We start from the raw sequence: 23,239 nt of genomic DNA, 5'->3' as shown, positions 1-23,239 counted from the left end.
CAATTTTAAATGGGAGTTCTTGGATGATCCTTCCACTTAAAATTGTTTAACGAATTAACCAATAGTTCCCAATCGATGCTACTAGTTTAATGGACGATGAACTGTAGAACTATCGAAAACGAAGTCTGAACTGTTAATTATTTCCGCAAGCACCGCGCAGACACGAGAAATTAACTACGATCGAAGAGGTAGAGCGATTAAACGCAGCTGTTGGAACAAGTTGGACGTACCAATGTCGCAGACGAGGGCCCCCGGCTCCAACTCCTCGAGAAACTGATAGATCCGCGGCCAGTGTCTGCTCTGGACAGTCTTCTCGGCGCATTGTTCGTAAACTTCATGGACGTAGGCTTGCTCCAACGCCACCGACCGAGCTATCTGCTCTCCGTCGCTTTCAGACATCCCTCTCGCTAAGATGGTCTAGCCTCATCCACACGCGTGTCCGCGATACTGCAACCAAATCAGTCGTTCTTTGTGAACACACGCAGAGGGTAATCATTGTCTTCGGGACGTGACAGTGTTTCAAAGTGAACACTGTCAAGGTGCGAAGTTGAACGATCGGTAGAGCGAAGAGGAGGATGAGGGATTGTAAGATGGTCGCAACTTTGTAACTCGCAGGTTTTTTGGAAAGCGGACGATGCAGACTCAAGTCTAATAGAAGATGCGGTGCATAGTTTACACGAAAAAAAAAAAAGAAAAAAGAATAGAAACAAAAATATACATGCCGAATCGAGTAACCTCCTCCTTTTCAAAGTCGGTTAAAAAGGAGATGTACTAAAAGGGATTTACTTGTTAGTGGCATAAATTGTACGAAACGGAGTCGTAAAACTTTACCGAGCTCCACTAAAATTGGTACGTTTAATTTCGAAACAGCCTAACCGCGAAGCCTAACATTTCCGCCTAAACTTGCAGTTGCCCTCTGAGCCACCCTTGCATATATGGCTGATTGAAACAGACCCCCGCTTTCAATTCAACCCTGTTGCGTTCTCGTTCGCTCATTGTCTCGTCGACAAAACGAGCGATAATTCTTTGTGTCTTTGTCACGTTCGACGAACAAAAGTCGCGAGGAGTTGCTTCGATCAGCCAAACGGAAAATTGGCTTTCACTTTGACAGAGCTAACGTCCTCGACGTGATTCGATAACTCCTGGGATAGCATCCGCGCGATTCGCTGAAAATGTCCGACAGGATAGGGCAACGGTCGGTGCCGAAATTTCAGACAAATGACTATAATTTCCCGTGACTAACATTTCCCATCCGTCCACGTGATAACCATCGCAAAGCTGCCATATCATTCGCGGTTCCAGATAGCCGAGGTTTCTATTTCGTGTTGAAATTTTACTCGAGTCGAACGTAGGAAAGAACAGATATCGAAAGAGAAAGAAGTCCGAGGAAAAAAAGCAGTCGGCAGAAGCGTGTCGGTGAGACAATAATAATTTGACAATAACATATTCGGTTAGGATCATATTGTTGGAAATCCTGCTTATATTTTTCTCCTAACGCAGTATTTTCCTTTGGCTTCTCCAAACCTTAACTTTCTCTTTTCCACCAGGTCTCTGTTCGTCAAGAACTCGTTAAAAATTCCCACCCCCAAAAACTTTTTCCCACGCCAACCGATCTCGCTCACGGTCGCCTACGACCGATTCAACCGATCATCCCGGGCAGTCAACCGAGCTTCTTCGTGTACATTTTAATGTTAGAAACCTAGAGTAACGAGTAAGAGCGTTTAATAAACAATTTGTTAAGATTATTTCCTTTGAACTTCTATCTGGTTCTCCAACAATATACTGCTCGCTCGCCGAGCGTCAAAAGTCTTGCACTTGTCCAGTCTTTACTGTAACGCTTATCGTTCTCGATCGGTTGCGAATCCCTCAAAGTCCACAAACGCGCGACGAGCTCGATAAATCGGTTTTTATTTCTTGCCGCTCGATGAAAGCAGATTATTCGCGTAATCGTGCCCGCGATTGAATAACCAACGGTGGCGTCCCGCCGACACGGGAATCGCGTAATCGGTAAAGTGATTTACAGCTCTCCGTTCGCGAGGTAACGGAGCATCTACGGACCGATCGTCTTCGTTCGAACGATCGCGATCCGCCGTGAGACGAGGATTTAATGATTCGCGACACGTGGCTCGTGCACACGTAGCGCATTTACCTTGTTCGCTGCCAGCCTAATACTCTTGAAAATTTCTACCGTGATCGAGTTTCGTTTGCAGACCGTTGAAAACTGCACGATCGAACATTTATCGTGGTATTGATTTTTCGAACTTCAAGAATTCAAATTTAATTCTACGATACCGTTTAAGTAACGAATTTCTGGTGTTAAATATTTCGAATTCCTGTTACGGTGCTCGCGGAATCTGTAATTATTACGTGTCTGTTGTTATTGGTAGTTTTCGTGTCGCTTGTAAGAGAAACTTTAAAGAGATTAACCCTTCGCGCTCTGGGAATTTTTTTTATAGAATCAAATCCAGTCCGTTTTTGTAATAAATTTCTGTGAAACCAAAAACTCTACTTCGAAGAGAAACCATCTACGAACGTTCATGACTCGATGCATTATTATTTCAATTAATAATTAGTTGTATTCTGACGTAAGTTCGTTTGAAATTGTACGTTCACAAAATCATTTTTTGAATTAAAGGGTTAATACAAAGATCATCATTTATCGTATCCTTTCAGCTTGTATAATTGATCATCGTTTTTCGTTCCTACTCGAGAGTCTGAAACATTAAAAAATAATTGTATGCTCCTCGGTGCGTTCGTCGCTCTTTATTGTTCCTTATTGTTCGTACATGAGGATTAAAAATTGTTTAGATTGTTTGCAAAGTGCTGGTACGCGATCGGACGGTGACGTTACTTTTATTTGGTCATCCGCCGATTGATATTCCGTAATCGGTCACCGACGAAGGATTCCGGTTCCGAAGGTACCGGTTTTCATACTTTCTCGTCACTTTCTTTTACCGAACGCTCGCTGGTAGCCTCCGCTTTGCGTTCACCCGCTTCGAAACTCGCACCGAGCGTTCGCATGCGACCCTGACAACTTAATCCGTTGGTGCGCACAGGAGTGCGGCACTTTCTTTGCGTTTCTTCCCTTCTACATCCTTCTACATTCGTTAAATATATATATCAAGCGCGGAAATGAATTCGGTGGTTTTGCATTCGTTGTTCGCGATTTCTGAAAAACAGGCTTTTTTGTTTGATAGAAGGGAAGCGATCGAATCGGTTCGTCAAAGGTTAAAAATACCAGTTTCACGGTACTTCCGACACCGAAATAGCACGTCGAATACTTCCGCCTGGAGGGCGGTTGAGGGTGGTTTCCAACAGGGGTTCACTCTGCACGAGTACAGAGGACTATTTTTAGGCGTTTCTGAACGAAATCGTCCGTGGGAAAACACGACCCTAACTTTCATCCACCCTTCCTAACCGAAGGCCACGCTGCTACCTTGCTGCTCCAGACATCTTTTAACGCTACAACTAGCCAGTCGGTCGATTAGACCCATCGTTCGTCGAACTTTCCTCTGAAATTACCAAATTACCTCGAATTTATTCTTTATTATTCAACAGAAAATATACAACCGATGCTTGGAGAAAATTTGACGATCGTAGGTTTCTACGAACAATTAAAATGTATCGTTTATATCTGTCGATCAGCTGGCTGTTGCTTCTTCGGCAGCTTCGTAAAGAAGTGGTTTGTTTCGTACTGGCGATTTGTGTCCCAGAAACTTACCGCCGATAAAAATGGTTACGCAAGCACGTGGAAACTTGGTCGAAGCGGTCGATCCAAGAAACAAGGACCAAGAAAGGAGGATGCTGACGATGAACACGCGACAAAGTGCATTCTCCCGGGACGATAATTAAACCGAGCGTACGTTCCGTGTTGGGGATATTGCCGGTGAAATAACGTCGGGCCCGGTTTCTCCATCGCGTACACCCGTTTACGTGACTCCGACGTCGGTTATGGGAATAATCGTTCGCCAGCGTTCGACGAGGGATGGTGTCCTGCGAGCCACGGACGACGAACGCTTATAATTCAGCCGCGCAATTAGGATTCCAGGGGTGTCTACTCGCTCGTTCCTGATCATTAATCGACCAGGCTCGTTAATTGCACCCCTCCGTCGCTGGAAGTTTCTCGATATCGCCGTACTGCGATTTATTGAGCAACGTCTGGAGACCATCGAGCTTCCGCGTATGGCAAAACTCGTAGATGCAACGTGTCAATTATTCATGGAGCAATGAGCGTTACGTTGGAGATCGCCTGCGAATATAGAAATCCTCGGTCCAAAGGTTCGCCGACGGATTCGATAGAAAGTTTATCTTGTTATTTTGTTTCGATAACAATTCGCGATTAAAGCTGTATTTCCAGAAGAAAACAAAACTCTCCGATGGAACCATCGATAGACGCTAATATTTTTTTTTTTTTAAATCGTATCCTGCTCGATTTAATTTAACCTTCCGCGAATACATCGATATTTTATCGAATAATTTCAGTCTCCTCGCAAGATAACGCGCAGATTTTAATTATACGTGTCTCTGATAACCGATCGCTTGAAATATCAAAGTGCATTGCGAGTTGTCTGCAAGAAACAAATTTGACTTATTAAAGTGTCTCGTCTGACAAAATGATTGGTGTACATTGCAACGAGCTACGTTTACGCGATTTAGTTTCACTTTTTGGGTGGCACGCGTCGGCCGGAGATCTACGGATAGCACCGTTTGACCTAATTAATCCGCGATCGTCCCTGGCCAGCCTACATTCTAATGAATCACGTATCGACGTACAGTCCAGCGGCGCAGCTCCACGCAGGAGATTATCCGTGGCTCGTTGAACGGCTGTCAACGGGTACGAGCATGAAACAATGGCTTTCACGACCGTCGGTGGAAGAAAAAAAAAAAAAAAAAAGGACAAACTACCGTTCTGCGAATTCTCGCTGAATCAATATCGCGGTTACCCGCGCGACTGGTGTTTCTGTGCAGTCCGAATCGGTAACGAGAGATTCTGACCAGAGATGAACCGAACCTTTGTCAGAACAATTTGGTATCGACGTGCTTTTGCATTTTTTTTTTATTTTTTTTTTATTTTATTATTTTATTTATTATTCGTCGAACAGAAGCAGCTCGAGCCATTTTTGTTCGATACGTAAAGGACGAATATGATAAATATTTGAAATGAATTTGCTTTAGGAATAAAGGTAGGTTTTTATTGTACGAAGGGAAAACTTTGCTAGAAAAACAGACCAATTTGGCGATCCTGTATCTATGTTATTTTGGACGAAATATTTCAGGAAGATAGCGAACAACCTTTTGCACTTCGAGAATTTTGTTAATACGATTTAACGATTCAATGTAATTTGTGTTGGGAAGAAATAAAGGGTTGACACGGTCCACGGTAAATATTCGTTGGAGCGACAGCGATTTTCCAAGTTCCTTTGCTCGTTGATTCGTGAAATCGTAAATAACGGGTCAGGATGAAGCGACGATCGGCTGAAAGTCGAAGATATCTGGAACACCTTGTTGACAGAGCGAACAAAAGGTGTGAAAACGAGATGTATATCGAGCGCGCGAGTCTGATTGGATTTGATCGAGTTCAAACAGAAATGCTCTACATACGTCAATCCGACGATCAATCATCGCTATTATTTGTCGCCCGTCCCGTCGAGCGAGAAACGTTGGGTCCAAGGATAAACGAAATAGCCCTCGAAACGAATCGTCCAACTCCTCCGCGACACCGATGTTTTCTTTCCCATTTAGATAACGGCAATCTTTATCTTAAGACGCCAATTTTTAGGCTTCGTTACGGAAATATTTTTAATAGAATTCCTTCTAGCATTCAAACTATAGAAAACCCAACCAAACGTTCTCAAAAATGAATTTCTCGAAAACAGAAGATTTGATCCTTCTTCCGAGACCAGGATCACAGGCACACTACCGTTGGAATATTTTTAATAGAATTCCTTCTAGCATTCAAACTATAGAAAACCCAACCAAACCTTCTCAAAAATGAATTTCTCGAAAACAGAAGATTTGATCCTTCTTCCGAGACCAGGATCACAGGCACACTACCGTTGGGATATTTTTAATAAAATTCCTTCTAGCATTCAAACTATAGAAAACCCAACCAAACCTTCTCAAAAATGAATTTCTCGAAAACAGAAGATTTGATCCTTCTTCCGAGACCAGGATCACAGGCACACTACCGTTGGAATATTTTTAATAAAATTCCTTCTAGCATTCAAACTATAGAAAACCCAAGGAAACGTTCACATTCTTAAAAAAAGAATTTCTAGAAAATAGAATACCTCTTTGATCCTTCTTCCGAGGCCAGGATCACAGTTTCCCCTTATAATATATAAACGTCTTCCTCAACGTTCTTCATTTTTCTCGCTCGTAATGGTATAATTGATTCCAGGTAGAACGCAAACATCCTGTCGCTCTAGTTTTAATCACCATTCTACGTTTAGCTTCCCTTTCACTTCTCGCCGCGAAGCGTCGCCGACAAAAAGCTATCATCGTCGCTGATCGGCCACGGGCGATCATCGAACAATAACTATTTCCCACTCGATTCGCGTTCACGGGACCCGACACTCCTTTCCCGTGTAGCTCCTATTCAACCAGGTATCGTAACACTCGAGCACCCTTGTTAGCCGCCGACGACGACGAAGAGTGGTCCGTCGACACAAACAGGTCGAGTGGCCTCTTCTTCGACGAGAGAAGAACACTGCAAGACGTCTACTCGTCGATCCACTCTCGCTGAGCAAGGGCACCGAAACCGGAAGAATAACAGCCAAGGGGAGTGCGAATTAAAAGCGGAATCCACAGGTACATCGAGTCTGCGTAAACCAACACTAGCCAAGATACAATCGAAACGTGCGATTAATTATTGCGATTAAAATCAGCCATTTCAGAATAACGTAATCTCAACTCTTTTTGCATGTTTCAAAACGTTCTCTGAGACTGCCGCACGACGGTGTCCGTGATCGTGTTGTTCTTAAACTGCGGATTATACGCACTTATGATACGAACTATTGTAATAAACAAATACTAAAAATAACCAAAAGGTATCCGCACTTATACAAAATGAGAATTTTATTGTATCAATTGTAAAATACATTCAACGTACATTACGTATATTTTTCATGTATGCTTTCTATATCATTGTTCGTTATAAATGCATAAAATCCGCAGTATAGGTATTGTACTTCCATAAGAAAAGCGTTATTTACGTTTGAAAATGACGTAAGTAGGATCCTAGCTGGCTCTTAGGCTACCATGTGACTAGGTATCGAAATACAGTAAAATTGGTCTCAGTACGCTCCTAGATCTCAAAACTTCCCACCACGAAGAAGACCCGACTCCAGACCGCGATTCGAATACGAGTTCGTCATACTTGAGCTTGTCCCAGAGCCACCGTTCATAAACCAATATCGCACGACGGAATGCAGCCACAGTTGAACAGCTCCTGCAGGTGCTGCAGGATCAACTTGTCGACCCTCGGCTTCTCTTTCACCTGGGGACCGACGGAGTCGTTTCGATATCGCAGATGGGGCACGGTGTACGCGTGACACCAGCGCACGAACTCGCTGGTGTCCTCCGTGCGAATGAACGTGACGATGGCCCACAGGGTGCACAGGCTACGAGACTTCCGCCTGGTCTGCAGATAGAGCTGGCAAACGTCCAGGAACGTCATTAGGTCGACGACGCTCATCTCCTCGGTGGATGTATCTGCGAGTGGACCAAGAGGATTGATCACTGCTTGGATCGGGTCGATTGACGAGCCTCCTATCCGAGGGTCAGCCCTCATCGACGGTCCTTGCGATGACTACGGAAGTCTAGGTCTAAGTCTAGGTCTTCATGGTGCTTGGGACGCCTGATGCTGCGCTGTAGCGGTTGTTGAAGACTCCAAGATAGGGAGAATTCACAGGACTTTAGATATCGTGTCTACCCACTGTGCTCTGTCACTACTGTCCACCCTGTAGCTGAGAGTCTAGGTCCTCGTGGTGCTTCAGGTTTCGAGGCCAACTCTTACTAGTGTTTTAAATTGTTGAACGCTCCAAGTGTAGACTCCTTTGAGTCCACGGGATTAAAAACACTGTGCTTTAATACTTTCTACCCTGTTGTCTTGGGTTCCTGGAAGTCGAGGTGCTTGAGAAGCCAACTCCCGATGGTGTGCTTTAGATTCTCGAAGATTCCAGGTTTAGGTTAGCGAGAGTTCACTGCTGCAACTGGAAGTCCATGTCCTCGTGATGCTTCAGGTTTCGAGGCCAGCTCCTACTAGTGTTTTAAATTGTTGAACGCTCCAAGTGTAGACTCCTTTGAGTCCACGGGATTAAAAACACTGTGCTTTAATACTTTCTACCCTGTTGTCTTGGGTTTCTGGAAGTCGAGATGCTTGGGAAGCCAACTGAAAGTCCATGTCCTCGTGGTGCTTCAGTTTTGGAGGCCAGCTCCTACTAGTGTTTTAAATTGTTGAACGCTCCACCAAGTGTAGATTGCTTTCCACAGGATTAAAAACACTGTGCATCACCAGTGCCCAGCCAGGAATCGTTTCCACGGTCAAACCTACACACTGACGAAGATCTCACTGGATCCACGTCGATGGAGTAGCGTGTCTTGCGACGTCTCGGAAATATGAGGCCACCACGTGAAAGCAGTTGACAAAACAGCCGAGTTTACCCGCTGGTCCAGGGCGCGTGTAGATGTGTCTCGTCGGAGAGCGTTCGCAGGAACGGGAGCGAACCGTTCGAAGATCAATCCGTGGAACCGTGAAGAGCATCACTGGTCTCCGTTCGTGTCGCCGCACCACCGCCCCCGCATTCTGCACAGCCACCGACAGCGGCGGCAGGTGGACCGCCGAGTGCCTTCAAAGGGAACACGGAGGCCTCGTTTCTCCACCGTCTCTATCTCTCTTCACCTCCCTCTGCTCGTCTCTCGTCCTCTCTCTCTCTCCCTTGGTATATACACGTACACCCCCACGCTGACACGGAGTCTCTCTATTTCTAGGCCTTCTCCCTCTCTCGCCCTCGCAGCTAAACTTTCCTCTTTCACCCTTCTGCGCCCTCTCCGCCGCGCTCCTTTCCACGCAGCTCAGTTTTCGCTTCGCTCTTGCCGGTTACGAACATTCTTCATCTTCGTCGACGACATTCTTATCCCGATAGGAATTTCGAATCACCGAGGATAGGAAATTTCGCTTGCTAACGCGATTAGTCGAAGTCTTGAAAGATACCGTGTAAGGTTTCGAGCGGATAACAAGGTTTTTCGTGGTTTATCGCCACTGGTTCTCGAAGTATGACGAATGCCAGCGTGGAAGCATCGAAGCATGCTCTTAAGACGGCGCCTCTTAGGCAGGATTCGCTGCGAAATGCCCCTAAACATCTATTTTTTTTGTTCTTTTTGCTTCCATGCAAACGTAATATGTATCATTTACACCCTCTAAAGGTGCCTACATCTTCCTCTACCGAGTGATTTTGCTTTCGTCCTTGTCGCTATCGAGCTACACGCGTCTTCGTCGTCGATTCTCCCTGGTTCTACCGGCGACGCGTACACAAGCAACACCCACACACAACACTGAGGCCACCAATACGCGGCTGCGCGGTGAATTTATTCGATATCCTCTCTTTCTGCATAACTGGGTTAATTTCGGTGCACCAGTTTAACTAATTTTAAGGACGCATCGCGAACGCAGGGGACCGATGCCGAACAATGCCCGCGACGATCCCCCCTCCTCCAAGTCTTTGCAGCGCCGGCCATTTTGGTCCACTGTCGGGAACTCTTCGTCGCGAAGTCCGTCCACGCTTTTGAGCGTTGGAAATTGCGTTTCGTCGGATTTTCGCACGGCTCCCACGAGACGATAACAAAATAATCGCTTTATTCCTCTCTCTCCAGAGGCTCCAGACTCGGACTTTGGCAGACCGAGTTCGATTCGAAGCGAAAGGAACGAGTGAAACTCCTCCCCGGCTCGAAAATGAAATTTCGGTGAGATTGGTTCGTTACTTCCGTCGTTTCTCGACGACGAAAACGAGCGTTGGTCCCCTGGGAACGGTCGATGGTAATACAGAATTCGCAGCCATTCGAAGTGACAGTGAAAGTGTCGAAGAGAAAGGAGAAGATAGAAGCGAGATAGCATGCAAGCGTTTATGGCACGCGCTACGTTCAAACGTGATCTCGGGTACGAAGGCTTGGCGTGCCTCGAGTAGCTACTTTACAATCGACATTCACGGTATGACAATGCTTGCGGTAACGATACCCCGATGAAAGACAAAAGTAACAATTATATGTAAACTGCGGATTTCATGCGTTTACGATGCATAATAATATGGAAAACATACATAAAATATACATACATGTTGTACAATTAATAAAACGATATTGCTATTTCATTTTGAATAGATGCACATCATAGCAAACATACACAAAATATGCATATCTTGTACAATTAATATTATAATATTACTATTTTATTTTGCATAGATGCACATCATAGCAAAACATACATAAAATATACATACATGTTGTACAATTAATACAACGATATTGCTATTTCATTTTGAATAGATGCACATCATAGCAAACATACACAAAATATGCATATCTTGTACAATTAATATAACGATATTGCTATTTCATTTTGCATAAGTGCACATACCTATTGGTTATATCCATCACGTGCTTATAATGCTACTCTATATCACAAATGCATCAAATTCACAATCATCTGATACACTGCTCCTTTCTGGCCTGTTAAAGCCACACACTACCATTCGTTTCTCTCTAATTAATCACATGAAATGATTTATACGAGGCTGTACATTTGCGGAGAATAAACGAGATTCAATGGCAAAATAATTCCAGGTCTTCCCGATTCTACTATGTAGAAAGTCGAGTGGAATTTTGTTTAGTTACAATCGAAGTAAAACGAACGTCGAGTAAAATTGCAGAACGACGAGCTGGATCGAACGGCAAACCGGCAGGGAGATCTCGTGTCACCTATTTATGCGAGTTATATAGAATTCTTGTTTCCCCTTTTTCTATAGACGTCCTTCGTAGATCGAGTCCCAGTTTCGACGCAATAAACGCTTCCCAGAGACGACTCGGAGGTTTAACCCAATTAGAATTTATGCAACATGGAAAACGACTTTTCCTCCCTCCCGAGGAGAGCATCGCGGTAACCTGTTACGCTCTTTAACTACATTTTAGTTCTCCGAACGACAGAAGTTACGTTTCTTCCTTCTCGTCGGTGTTCCCTTTCGTTTACGCTGTGCCGCGCAATTTGAATAATTCCTCGAGCAAAGCGTAACGCGAGCTTTCACAACTTCGAAGGAATTTTCAAGAGTTTCGGGAATCGTTTAAACTAGCGCCGCTTCACGCAACGGAATTCGACGAATTTCAGCCGAAATATTCTCCCAATGTCGCACGTGCCGTGTTATGCATTTTTTAAATGAATTTGTGAACAACGGAGACCGACATGGAATCCTTCTACGCTTTCGATTATCTTTTGTTTAAGTGAAATCGTCACGGCTGGAGTAGCTCATATTTTGAGCAACCGAGTTGCAACCAATTAAATCTAACTTTTGAACGCGTTGATTTTGAATGCGACCTTACCCCGTACAGTCGAATGTATAACGCTTCCTACAACTTCGGTTCTCTTTATATATTCAACGGTTATTTCATTCGCATTCACCGTTGCGTAAGACATTAATTTATTACAATTTCGAGCACAGTATTTAATCCTGTTTAAATCAACTTTTTACGCGTCAAATTTTCCCTACCAAACTCGAATTCTCGTTTCGACGGGCAATCAAAGCGAAGATTGGCCGCAATTAAACGAGAATAAAGTGTGTCCCGACGTCCACGTGTTCGCGCAGCGTAAATTATGCGCATCCTAAGCGAATCGTCGGTGCAAAACTGTCGAGGGCGTTGCAAAATCGTTAAATTGATTTGATCGACGAACTTTTCAGCACGGTAACAACCAGACGCGTTCGTTTCGCCGTTTGTTTCCCGGCCAGACGAATTTTATCACGGCAATTGGCTAATTTTATCATACTTTCGACGCCGGCGACGCGGATAACTCGCGATCGCGGTACCCGTGCACCGAACGTCGGAAAAACTCGGTCATACATCAGAGACTTTCCCAACGATGCACTCGCTGAATTCCGAATCTCTTTGTGGCATCTCGGTTCGCGTGAAATTTCAAACAAAAGGAAAAAGAGAAGAAAATACTGTGAATATACCGTGTCATACATCGAATATTATTTGTAAATAGTATATACTTCTCTCGACTTCTCGATTTAAATTCATGCAAATATTTCTGTGTGTTTACAACCTCGTTCCTATGGAAGGCTTGGCTACGTTATCGGCGTACGCTGCCCAAATATACAGGGTGTCCCAAAACTCGGGGAGGAGCCGGAAATGGGGGGTAGCTGAGACGATTCTGAACAACAATTTCCTTTGCAAAAATGTCGGATGGGGCTTCGTTAAGGAGATATTGAGCGAAAACCCCGACCAATCAGAGCGCGCGTAGACCGTTGGGAGCGGCCGCGGTAGCGTAGGCTACGGCGCTGAGCGGCCGCGTCGATATCCTTCGATGCACGTCGAGTCACTTGTTCGCGGACGAGAGCGGCTACCTAGCGCTACCGCGGCCGCTCCAACGGTCTACGCGCGCTCTGATTGGTCGGGGTTTTCGCTTAATATCTCCTTAACGAAGCCTCATCCGACATTTTTGCAAAGGAAATTGTTGTTCAGAATCGTCTCAGCTACCCCCCATTTCCGGCTCCTCCCCGAGTTTTGGGGTAGCTGACGCGATAGACTACTAGTACTACTAGACTACTACTACTACTACTACTAGTAAAGATAGTATTCTCCCAAGGGTGAAGCCAGGCCGGATCGGTGGACCGCTTTGCATATGAATTATTCAGATTTCCAGCGAATTAAGGGCGATATTTATGGACGACGCGTCGAAAAATCGATGGTTAAATCGAATTTGACGAAGGTGACCGAGATCGTCACGCGCGACCTCTGCGGAGGGAGGTTGCGCAACCGAGGAGCCTCTGGGAGCAGACATGTCCTCGATGATCGGCGCGCAACGCAACAGTGGCAAGAGTCATGCCACTTTCACCCACAATCTTGCGATTTCTTCGGTTTCACGAGACGCTCTTAATTATTGTACACGCCGTGGCGTTGAGCGAACTAGTAACGCGTCCGATACCGGTGATGCGCAAGTTGCGCATATCATGACAAACATTTCACACTTTATTGCTCGGACCCTTTTTAAGTTCGTCGTGGGTTAAAGTCGGCACACGTGCGCTTCGGATGGTTCCACCCTTGGTTTATGGCTTTCAATAATCACCCGATTTCACTTCATATGCATCGTATTATTACGGGAGTAACGCCGATGGATTCCTTACGTTTTCCCGAAAAAAGCTGAAAGCGCTACTAAACACTATGTTAATCGGACTATTCTTAACGAAGATACGCAAAATCCGTGCAAATCATTTTTCCCGTATAATTTCCTTCTAAGTAATCCGAATTGTATCGTGTCTGGTACCATTTTCATCGGGAGAACTCTGCTATCAGTTGGACTCGAAACCGGAATTATGTGAAAACTTTGAAAACTAAAGCATCGTGTAGGATCAGAATATATAGGCCAGGTATGCGTTATAGGGCGTGCGAATAATGACTCTGTGTAACTTGTGAATTTACCACATTTCCAATAGGTCTCTCGACTCCATGAAAGTCGATACAAGTCTTGAACCACGTCAGAAAAATCCACAACCGTGAGGACACCTCTGACCGAACCTCCGTTGAGAGGGTCAGAGACTAAACACGTGGCCGGCTTCAGCCATTCGGCTATTTCTAATTTTCTAACGATCGTACCGCTCTCTTGAAATACGAAGGAACTTTTTGGCCAACCTGACATCAACCCTGCTCCCGTATAGGTCTCCTTGCGTCCCAGGGAAAGGAAATGGAAGTCCAACGAGGGTAATGGGAACGTTCGAAAAACAAACGTCGTGAAAGAATCACACAACTCCGGAATGGACTTTCGCTCGGCAAGAACCGTCGCGGTGTATATCGCGAGACGGTATAATTGCCACGAAATGCAGCGAACGTGAATCGTCTCGAATCGGCGAGAGTCAAATTGCCGTTCTAGAAACCTGAATAGAGGAACGCCCGCGCGCCGGCAATTCGCGACCGAATCCAGGCGTAATCAGCGATCGCCGGCTGGATCGTTGCGCGGATAAGTCTTCCCAGGATCGTTCGTCGATCGCGGATCTCGTCTATTGTTGCGCGGTTACCGCGCAATCTTGCGAACAACGCGATCATTAGACGCGAAACGGTCCGGATTCGCGCGCGGAAAGGTGGGAGACGACGATCGTTTTCAATTTCGAATAATCTACGCGAATCGTCCCACATTCCTTCCGTAGAAGCAAGGATGCGACCAACTGGGTCACAATAGACCCCACGCTGCCGGCTCTTACAGTCATTAGTCGTCGTTCGTAAGCTCGAGGCACGCTGGACGACCGCGATGGGGACTGAATTACTTTTTTTTTTTCTTTTTTCGAGCGTTAGACAAAGGAAGAAAGGTATCCCGATTTGGGATGACGGCGACAACAGTCTTTTACTCTCTAGTGTGGACACTCGAGCCGCCAGAAGATTCTATTCGGAGTTATCAGCTGTAGAAATGAATTCTGTGCCTCTCTAAGGTAAACGTGTACCATTCATTTGTGAAACAAAAGTGTTCCAAGTGGAACGTCACTTAGAACATTTTTAAATTTGCTTGATAGAAAGTTCGTATCAAACAAGCTCTATCTAAACAAAGTGGAGCTCAAATAGTTTTACCGAAGCTACAGAATTAATTTCAACGGCTGATAATTCCGAGAGAAACGAGAAAAAAAACATTGCGCACCGGAGTTCGACAAGGCCTGAGTCAAGGTACTCTCGCCGTTTTCGGAGAACCAGGTTCCCGTTAATCAAAATCTCGAGACTCCTCTTGCGACACGGTATACTGATTCAATTTCTCGCGATCAGATTCGATACCAATTCATTCATGCGAGAAATACATTTTTTTGTCCTCGACTACTCCGTCCACCGTTCTGTTGCGCAACTCTGTTTCCTAACAAACGTTAACAACGAGACTTTACTAAATTGACCAGCGAAATGGGGACCCCGACCGAGCTTCGGTAGCGTCCGCGAGCCGTAAAAGTCACGAAAACGACCGTTTGAAATTTTCAAACAGGCCCAAGAATTCTCGAAACGAGTTTCCTTTTTTTTTTTTTTTCCTTATTACGAGCTTCATGCGGTAGCGCCGCGGTTTCCAGTCTCGGACCAATGGAAACGCTCGTCCAACGCCGCCGCGGCGGTACGTGGCCTGCACAACAAAATTTCAAGGTAAATACTTCGTCTATTAATAAACTACGGGCCGAGGAACGCGAAAAACACGATCGACGAAGGACGAATGAACGTTTCCTAGAAAGACGACACGATTGTTTCGCAGAAACGAGACCCCGCGTCTCGAGTCCGACGCTTTTTGCGACCTCAACCTTCTTAACGATCCTCCAGACGTTATAACTCACGGCGCTAAAGAATGAAAATGGGTATACTCGTCTGCATATCTCTCTATAAATAAAGAACGCGCCTTCGGTCCCGAAATTATTCCGAATATTTCTCCACGTGTACAAGCAGAGAATGGAACTGGAAGAACACTTTTTCTCGGTGATTCATACCTCTATTCGTAGGTCAGTTCTGGGATGAGCAAGAGGGAACAGAGTCCTGATACGAAGCGATCCTTTGTTTCTTTCGTCAAGATAGGGAGGTAGTCACGGTTCAGAAGTATAATTGGAAATTTTCGTAAAATTACAGGCTTTCTGCTCTCGCACACGTCCATGATAAATCAACATGTATATCTTATGTATATATACACGTACGTTGTTAATATACGTAGTATCCGCGCCTCCTATATTAAGCAATAAGGAGTCAAACGAGAACACGAATCGTACGGTATAAGATTGGTCGCGTAGGTAAAGCGGTCGACTGTGGATCCGAGGATCGTGGGTTTCGAATCCCGTGTGCCTTTTACTTATTTTTCGTTGAGACTCGTACATGTAATGGGTTGTCCGGAATGTCCACGTCGATTTTTGGTAGATGGTACGGGTCTGAATATATCGAAGTGGTTGAAAACAAATAATATGAAAAAAGTTGTGGGACAAAATGGCACCTGTATAATTCGATAAAAATATATATTAAAATTCATACGTGTTTTTGAATGTTTCTCAGAAATTGACACGGACTTTCTGGACATGTAACGTACTCTCCTAGTACGTATAAAACGTTTGTGTTAGATGGTACGAGCAGAAACAATTCACAAATAACAGCATCTTTCAAGCGAAATAATCCTCCATGGATAGCGCCACTTGCACCACTTGAATTAACCATGATAATCCACCAATAAATAATCTTGGTACCCTTCGAAAGTGATTCGTGCGAATGCTCGGAATTGTTCATCTAAAAAGAAATATTTCACACGAAAAATGAGCGTGCAACTCGAGAAAACAACTAAATTGCTTTTCTTTCCAGTCTTATCGCGGTTTTGCTTTCGTCGTCGTTCGCTTATAATTACTGCGGCGATCACTCCGTACACGAGCCCTGGATCAAGATTTCCGTCGATCCGCGACGATTATCACCAGTGTCGAAACCATAAGCGGCGAGCTCCCTTCGGAAACTTTACGGTTCTCGTTCGCTCACGCGACGGGGCTGTCGCTCGAAAATGAAAAATAACAGGTAAAAAGAGTAACGCCGCTCCTCGACGGAACGTTAATTCGCCACGGTACATCGACGAAACGAAACTTCATCGCGCCATCAAATGCACGATTCGCGTATTTACGGATTGCGCGTCGCGCGTTCGTTGATTTCTTCGTTGCTGGTGAAAGTGCAAAGGTAATTAGAGAAGGGTCGCGTATGGAATCAGGCGCCAGAGACCCGAGCACTTTTCGAACGATATTATTCCATATATCATTTCGAATAACGCGTTGTAATTAAATTCGGTGTTAGGTAAAAATTGGTTTGCATCAGAAATGTATCTTTGAGACAATTTGAAAACAATTTTAAACTGGCTTTTCATCGTTCTTCATTCGACAAGAATCAACTCGTACAAGCTTAAAGTTATATCAAGGAAGAAAAGTGAAGAGTTTCGTCATTCGAAAGTGCACGATCGCGAAATTTCTAATCCCTAACAACTTTGGGATTCGATAGAAATTCTATATTGTTTCGCGAGTAATTAGAAGTTTGACCACACGATGGAAACTCGAAGCGCAGCGATTGTTTTCCATCGTTTTCCTCGTCGAGATTGCCAGTTAACGTTAATCCGCGAGCGAAACGAAATCAGCGGGCGACGATCGTTCACGTCCTGGAACACGATGCCGGGATATTATACAGGATGTCCCATTTGAATCGTCCCCTTGGAATAGTTAAAAAAACTGTCGACGAAACCGGTCGATTGTCTAATAAAAATTAAACGGTTCCCGAAAAGACGCGAGTCGACGGGAGCAGGTGGTAACTGGAGTAATGTTCGGAGCTTTAAGAGGGGAACGATTCAAATTGGACACCCTGTAATAGAAAGTACCGAGAGACGGAAGCGGTTGACACCGTGGAACTGGATACAACACCGTAAAACACGGTGTCCGTGGTTGCAATCAGATTTTCATCGCCGTCACGACGGTCAATTTAAAACGAAAAAATCATCGTGTCCTTTCTAATCGGGCCCAGGCTACAATAGGAACGAGCCAGGTCGAGAACAATGGCGATCATAACACAGACGAAACTCGCTATTGTCTACAGTCTGCGATATCAACCCGGAATATTAATACAAAATACTGCATTTATTCCAAAACAAAACCCTGGACCACGATTCCCTCGAGTTCGGCGAAATTGTTCGTACCGTTCGAACATTTTACAAAGAAGAAACGGAGACAATTTATTCCGTGTTTCGAGCTTCCATCGAACTTCTAATTACTCGCAGAACAACGTAGAATTCAAATGAAAACTCCAAACTCTCAGCGTAAAACTCTTCGCGATTAAAGTAATTCCAAATTTTCGCGAACATAAAAGCTATTTTAGTTCCGACGAAAGAAAATAATTTCCATTCTTTTCAGCTACCTCTTTTCACTCGAATACGTCGCGTTGAACCGCGTATTTCGGAGTTTGGGACCACCGCGTGTATACAGAACAAACATGGTCGGACGCAGAGCAAAGGCTTGAAAGCCTTCGCCGCTCCTAATAATTGTTCGCACAAAGGACGCGATTCCGGTGGTCTTTAAAAATTCACGCGCAATTTTGTGCAGGCTTCCACCTGCTCCGAGTTGAAAAAAAAAAAAAAAAAAGGAACACAAGGAGCACACGAGTCTGGCAAATGGAGTGTTTTCGTCCCGCGAGATCAAATATTTCTCCTTCCGCGAAAGATCCCGCAGACATAAATAAAAGTATCGGGGGACCTTTGGTAGCTGCGCGAAGGCTCGCGAAAAATGGAAATTTATATTCGCGGTCGTGTACGGACTCGACAAAAAAATGGCAGATTGCTTCCTCTTTGACGCAAAGTAAATAAATGGGTAATTGGAATAGTTGGTTCGCGTTGGATACTTCGGGCCCTCGGCGACTCGAAATCTAATCAAAAGTCTATTTTCACCACAGCAAAACGGAAGCAAATATCAAAAAACAGCAATTTATCCCCTATCGACGTACACAAACCAGCTTTTCCATTTTTCGTGTTCACGAAAATCGATTTTCAAACACCGGAAAAGGTCTGTTGGAGTTAGTTTATGAACTGAAAAAGGTCGGCAGACCTTTTTTCTGAGACGATAGGGCACCGATAGTTTTCGTTCCATTTTACCACTGTCGTCGAAATACTCGGTTCGATCGTAGTCTAGCTCTCCGATCGAAATAAAAAAAAAAAGTGTCTTATAAAAGGTAATAACCGAGTGACAATTATTTGATAACTCCGATAACCAATAGTTGAAATTATCGAATGTACGATGGTCTCGAGACGACGTTTAAACGTTCTGGAAATGTTGGCGAGTTTCAGTCCTGGCGTAAATTAACCCGGGACCGTTTCGGAATCGAGTCCCTCGATCGGTCGTGCAAGGGGTAAATCAAAGTTTGACCCGAGGGATGGCGTCTTCCGCTGTCGGCAGCTGGCTATTCTTGGACCGTTTGAATTTCTTATCGGGGAAGTTCGAGCTCGATTCCCGTGTATCGATGAAGAACAGGGTGGTTACGGGGCCATTTATTCCGCCGCGGCATACGCTAAAAATAGAAGGAGAGAGAAACCGGCTGGCGAAACGTGCGCGAACGGAACACGAACACGGACAACCGAACGGCGGGGGTTGTTGGAGGGCTGGAGAGTAGGAAGAGACGGTGGTAATCCGATGACGAGGAAACAGGGATGAAGAAGGGTCAGGGAGAGAGCGAACGGAGGGGGTTGGCAGGACATGAACGCTACAGACGATTGAAATACTCTGGCGTGGGGGTGTAAAGGGGCGTCAGCAGTGACGTGACCACGCTGCGCGAGGGTGGGGGGTTGTCACTGCGATGCGATATGGTGGCCCGTAGCTGCGACTTCAAACACCGTTTCAACCCCTTCGCAACGAGACAAATTAACACGTTTCCCACGGACTAACTCGAAACCCATTCGAGATATTTCTGTAGAGCTATCCCGTACACTGTTGAAAATTCGATTTTGCATAATGATCCGCGTAAAGATCCGCGATTGTAATTAGAACAAATTCGAAAATTCATGCAAAAAGAACCTATCCATAGGAAACGTTTTTCTTGCGATTTTCGAGTTCGGTAGGCTAACGTACATGAGAAAAAAAAATCGTGGCGTCGAATGTACATTCTTTTTTTTTTTTTTTTTTTATTTTGTAAACTAGCGTTACCGGATCGCGAGCTTATAAAATGCGATCAGTAAAAGAGTTAGAAAGATAAAATGATAAACGATCGAGTACGTGAAGGCACAGATGTAATTTCCAACGTTTACAATGTTCTCGATCGACAAATAGATCCGATAGATCGTCGAGTCACGGTAGAGTATAAACGGCACGGCGCGAGCAATTTTCGTATTCGATTGTAGTTCGAAGCGACTCGATTCGCTTCCCGTGACGTCATACCGCGCGAGGGTGTCCACGGAGGGGGAACGGGAATTTGAGAATCACTGCGACAGAGATAGCCGTGCCACTAATGGACGAAATCGTGGAGGGTTGGTCCCGGCGGTGGTACGCGGAGGCAACGTGCCAGCCGTGAGGGGAGGCAGCCATGAATGAAAGTAGCGCGTATCGATTTACCCGCGCCGCCCTAGATAAAATATGGTAAATAGTGAGAGCCAAAACGGGCTACGAATGAAGAACGTCATCGCGCATAACGCCGCTTTTTCGGCCAATCAGCCCCCATCCGCGCGTTCTGCGTGACGATCATTCGATAACACGTGTCGCGCTCTTAGAAACTCTTTATTAATTCAAATATCCGCGTGCTCACTCCGTTACACTAAAAACGGAAGAAAAGGACGTTGGCGACTTTGTCGCGGGCTTTTATCGATGGGAATATCGTCGATTCTCTACCGAAACCGATTGCACGCGGTGTAAAAGACAGGAATTATTCGAAAAAATTAAATTGATTAAAGAAACTGACATTCTTAGATTTGGACCTCTCCGGAATATTCAGAAATGTCTAAACATCCGATATATAAACTATCATACGTGGAAACTTTGTTATAAACCGTATTTAAAGTATTCGATCGAGCGGTTGTTTCGAGTACGACATTGTGTACTTGGCGATAACAGGAGTTATCAGGAATTGTTGGGTAGATGAACGTTGACTTTTGTTTTACGAATCGTAGCGTCCACGTCAGGGCATATTTCGCGCTGAATAATTGACGCACTCGCGTAGTACACAGACATTACGTACCCGCTTTGAAAGCGTACGTCATACTTGCGATGTATACGTCGAGCGTTGTAATAAAAAGTAATTCAAGGTGGAAGCTCATGGTTCCGTATAAACACAACAAACTTCGTACGCACGCATTCGACGCGTCCGCAGACGGTAATTACCGTAGTCTGATCTATTATTATCGACATCGTTGGAAAAATGTTTACACTTTCTCGACGCACGACCTAAGCACGACCAAGTCCGCGAAAGATCGTCAAGCCCGTACCAGCCGACTGGGAAACTCCGAGGTTCGAGAATTCGAAGTAAGAAAAAAGTGCATCGAGAATTTTCGCCAAAGTACTTCGGAAAACCCGTAACGAGAAAATGTGGAACGTGAACGTTACACGGATCAATGGAACGATCGCAGCGCTATATGCGTGTCACTATCTAAAATTATTGTCTCGGACTGCCGCCATTACCCATTCATGCGATATTGCCCGAGCCCTTTGCGCGTCAATGGCACCGAAATCTACCGTTCGAATAAACACGAGGTACGCAACTTTACACCTCCAACATTGTTCAAATTCAACGATAAATACGACGCGGAAACACACCATCTCGTGTCATTGATCTCGCGGAAGATTTCACGGTAGTCCTTATGCACCGACAGATTGCAAGTGCACCCTGTCGCGATACCACCGCCAATTCCATCGAAACGAGAAACATCAAAGGGTAACAACGGACCAAAAAATTCCAAATGAGAACGACGTCGGAAAATATGTGCTGCTATACTATGTACTTACTGTACGTTGTGACATCCGATAAAAAAAAAAAAAAAAAAAAAAATGAAAATAAAAAAAAAACGTATTAAAACTCGACGCTAGTACGGAGGATCACTCGCGAATCGATGTTCGCGTTCGTTCGGATGCGTAACGCGAAAGAAGAGTCACGGGCTATGACGAAACGAAGCGCAACGTCGAAATAGAAGAACGCGAGAGGAAATTTCGCGGTGAATTGATAAAGAATTGATAAAGAAATAAAAGTCGTTCGTGAATCGCGTACCTGGGTCATGACAGGGGTGGTATCTTCATGTTTCCAACGATGGGTGAGTTTCAACACGGCTCGACGTTGGTGCGGCGATGTATCCCGGTATCGTTGGACGAAAACGACGGCACTGCAATGGTTGACCACCACTTCCACGCCATAACACGTCGGGGAACAGCGCGACGGTTTACTCACATGACAATTCGCGGGGGAACGGGAGGGCGGGACGGAGGGGGGGTGGGGTGGTCGCGACAGATTAACCGTGTAAAACCGTTGTCATACGCGGCGGCGAAACGCGAAAAAAAATATGCACGGTTACCGGGTGATGCACGCGTTTCCCTTCGTCGAATGAAACAGACCGTCCCTCCAGCAGCCCCGCGTTCGACGGTGGCTGCGGGATTGTTGGGGGTTCGCTGCTACCGAGCGAACGGGAACGAGCAAGAGGTTAACGGAGAAGGGTGCAACGCGAGAGAGAAAGAGGACGAATGATTCGGTGGTGAAACGCCTCGTGGCGCCACTATCCACCCTCAAGGCAGATCCGAACATGTCAGAATTATTGAAAACAAATTACATGCGTACGTATTCGAAAAGGGAGTATTTCCATAGAGGTATTTATAGAGAAACGAGTTATTTGTGCATGTTTTCTAAAGGGTGATATTTCTCTGTATTACTTTTATGGAAATATCACCTTATAGAATGTGTACACGTGTAATTTGTTTTCCGTCTTACTGATATATTTAGGCCTGCCTTAATCATATGTTTGATTATAGATAGAACAAGGGAGACATAGACCTGTTCTTAGATATGGAAACGTCTCACCTGTAAAGTAAAAAAAAAAAACAGCACCTTATCTAGCTCTATGGTTTTATTCACGTGAACATAAAATGTATACGTAATTATTAAAAGTATAAACGATACCATTTACCGTCGACATAAAAATGGTATAAAAATGTGAGATCATACGGCCCTGCTCTATCTACAATAACTCTAGCTCTACATGTCGTACACGTTTAGAGAAAAGTTTGGTTAGAATAATTTTACTCGTACACGTCGATCGAAATATATTCGTAAATAATCAAATGCGGTCTCTACCTCGTTAGCTATTCTCGAATTTAAAAGTAATTTAATTCACAACTTTCTCGATTAAACTACCACAATTAATGATCCAAAAGAAACCACGCCGTGTATCCACAGAATTTTATCGATAAAAGAACATTCATAATTGGCGTGAATTCTTTATCTTCTGTAGCATTAATACGTAAATTATATAGAAATAATCATATGGAAAGCTTATCGGAAC

General features: G+C 44.8%; 1 protein-coding gene across 3 annotated transcripts in view; it reads right to left on the bottom strand.

Moving 5' to 3' along the window:
- LOC128889055 (uncharacterized) overlaps positions 1 to 22,503 on the bottom strand; it is a 33,755-nt gene extending 11,252 nt beyond the window's left edge. For 2 of the 3 annotated variants that reach the window (XM_054146365.1, XM_054146367.1), the window contains exons 1-2: positions 21,958 to 22,503; positions 231 to 447 (exon numbers count right to left, since the gene is read on the bottom strand). In XM_054146365.1, coding sequence (XP_054002340.1) covers positions 231 to 399 — 169 coding nt within the window. In that variant the 5' untranslated portion in view covers positions 400 to 447; positions 21,958 to 22,503. Of the gene's footprint in view, positions 1 to 230; positions 448 to 7,214; positions 9,188 to 21,957 lie in introns of those variants that run through there. The other variant, XM_054146366.1, reaches the window with a different exon arrangement.
- Between the last annotated feature and the right edge of the window lie 736 nt (positions 22,504 to 23,239).

This window comes from Hylaeus anthracinus, unplaced genomic scaffold, assembly GCF_026225885.1.
Source record: "Hylaeus anthracinus isolate JK02 unplaced genomic scaffold, UHH_iyHylAnth1.0_haploid 11994, whole genome shotgun sequence".
Taxonomy (NCBI): domain Eukaryota; kingdom Metazoa; phylum Arthropoda; class Insecta; order Hymenoptera; family Colletidae; genus Hylaeus; species Hylaeus anthracinus.
This window is presented reverse-complemented; position numbering and strand designations above follow the sequence as displayed.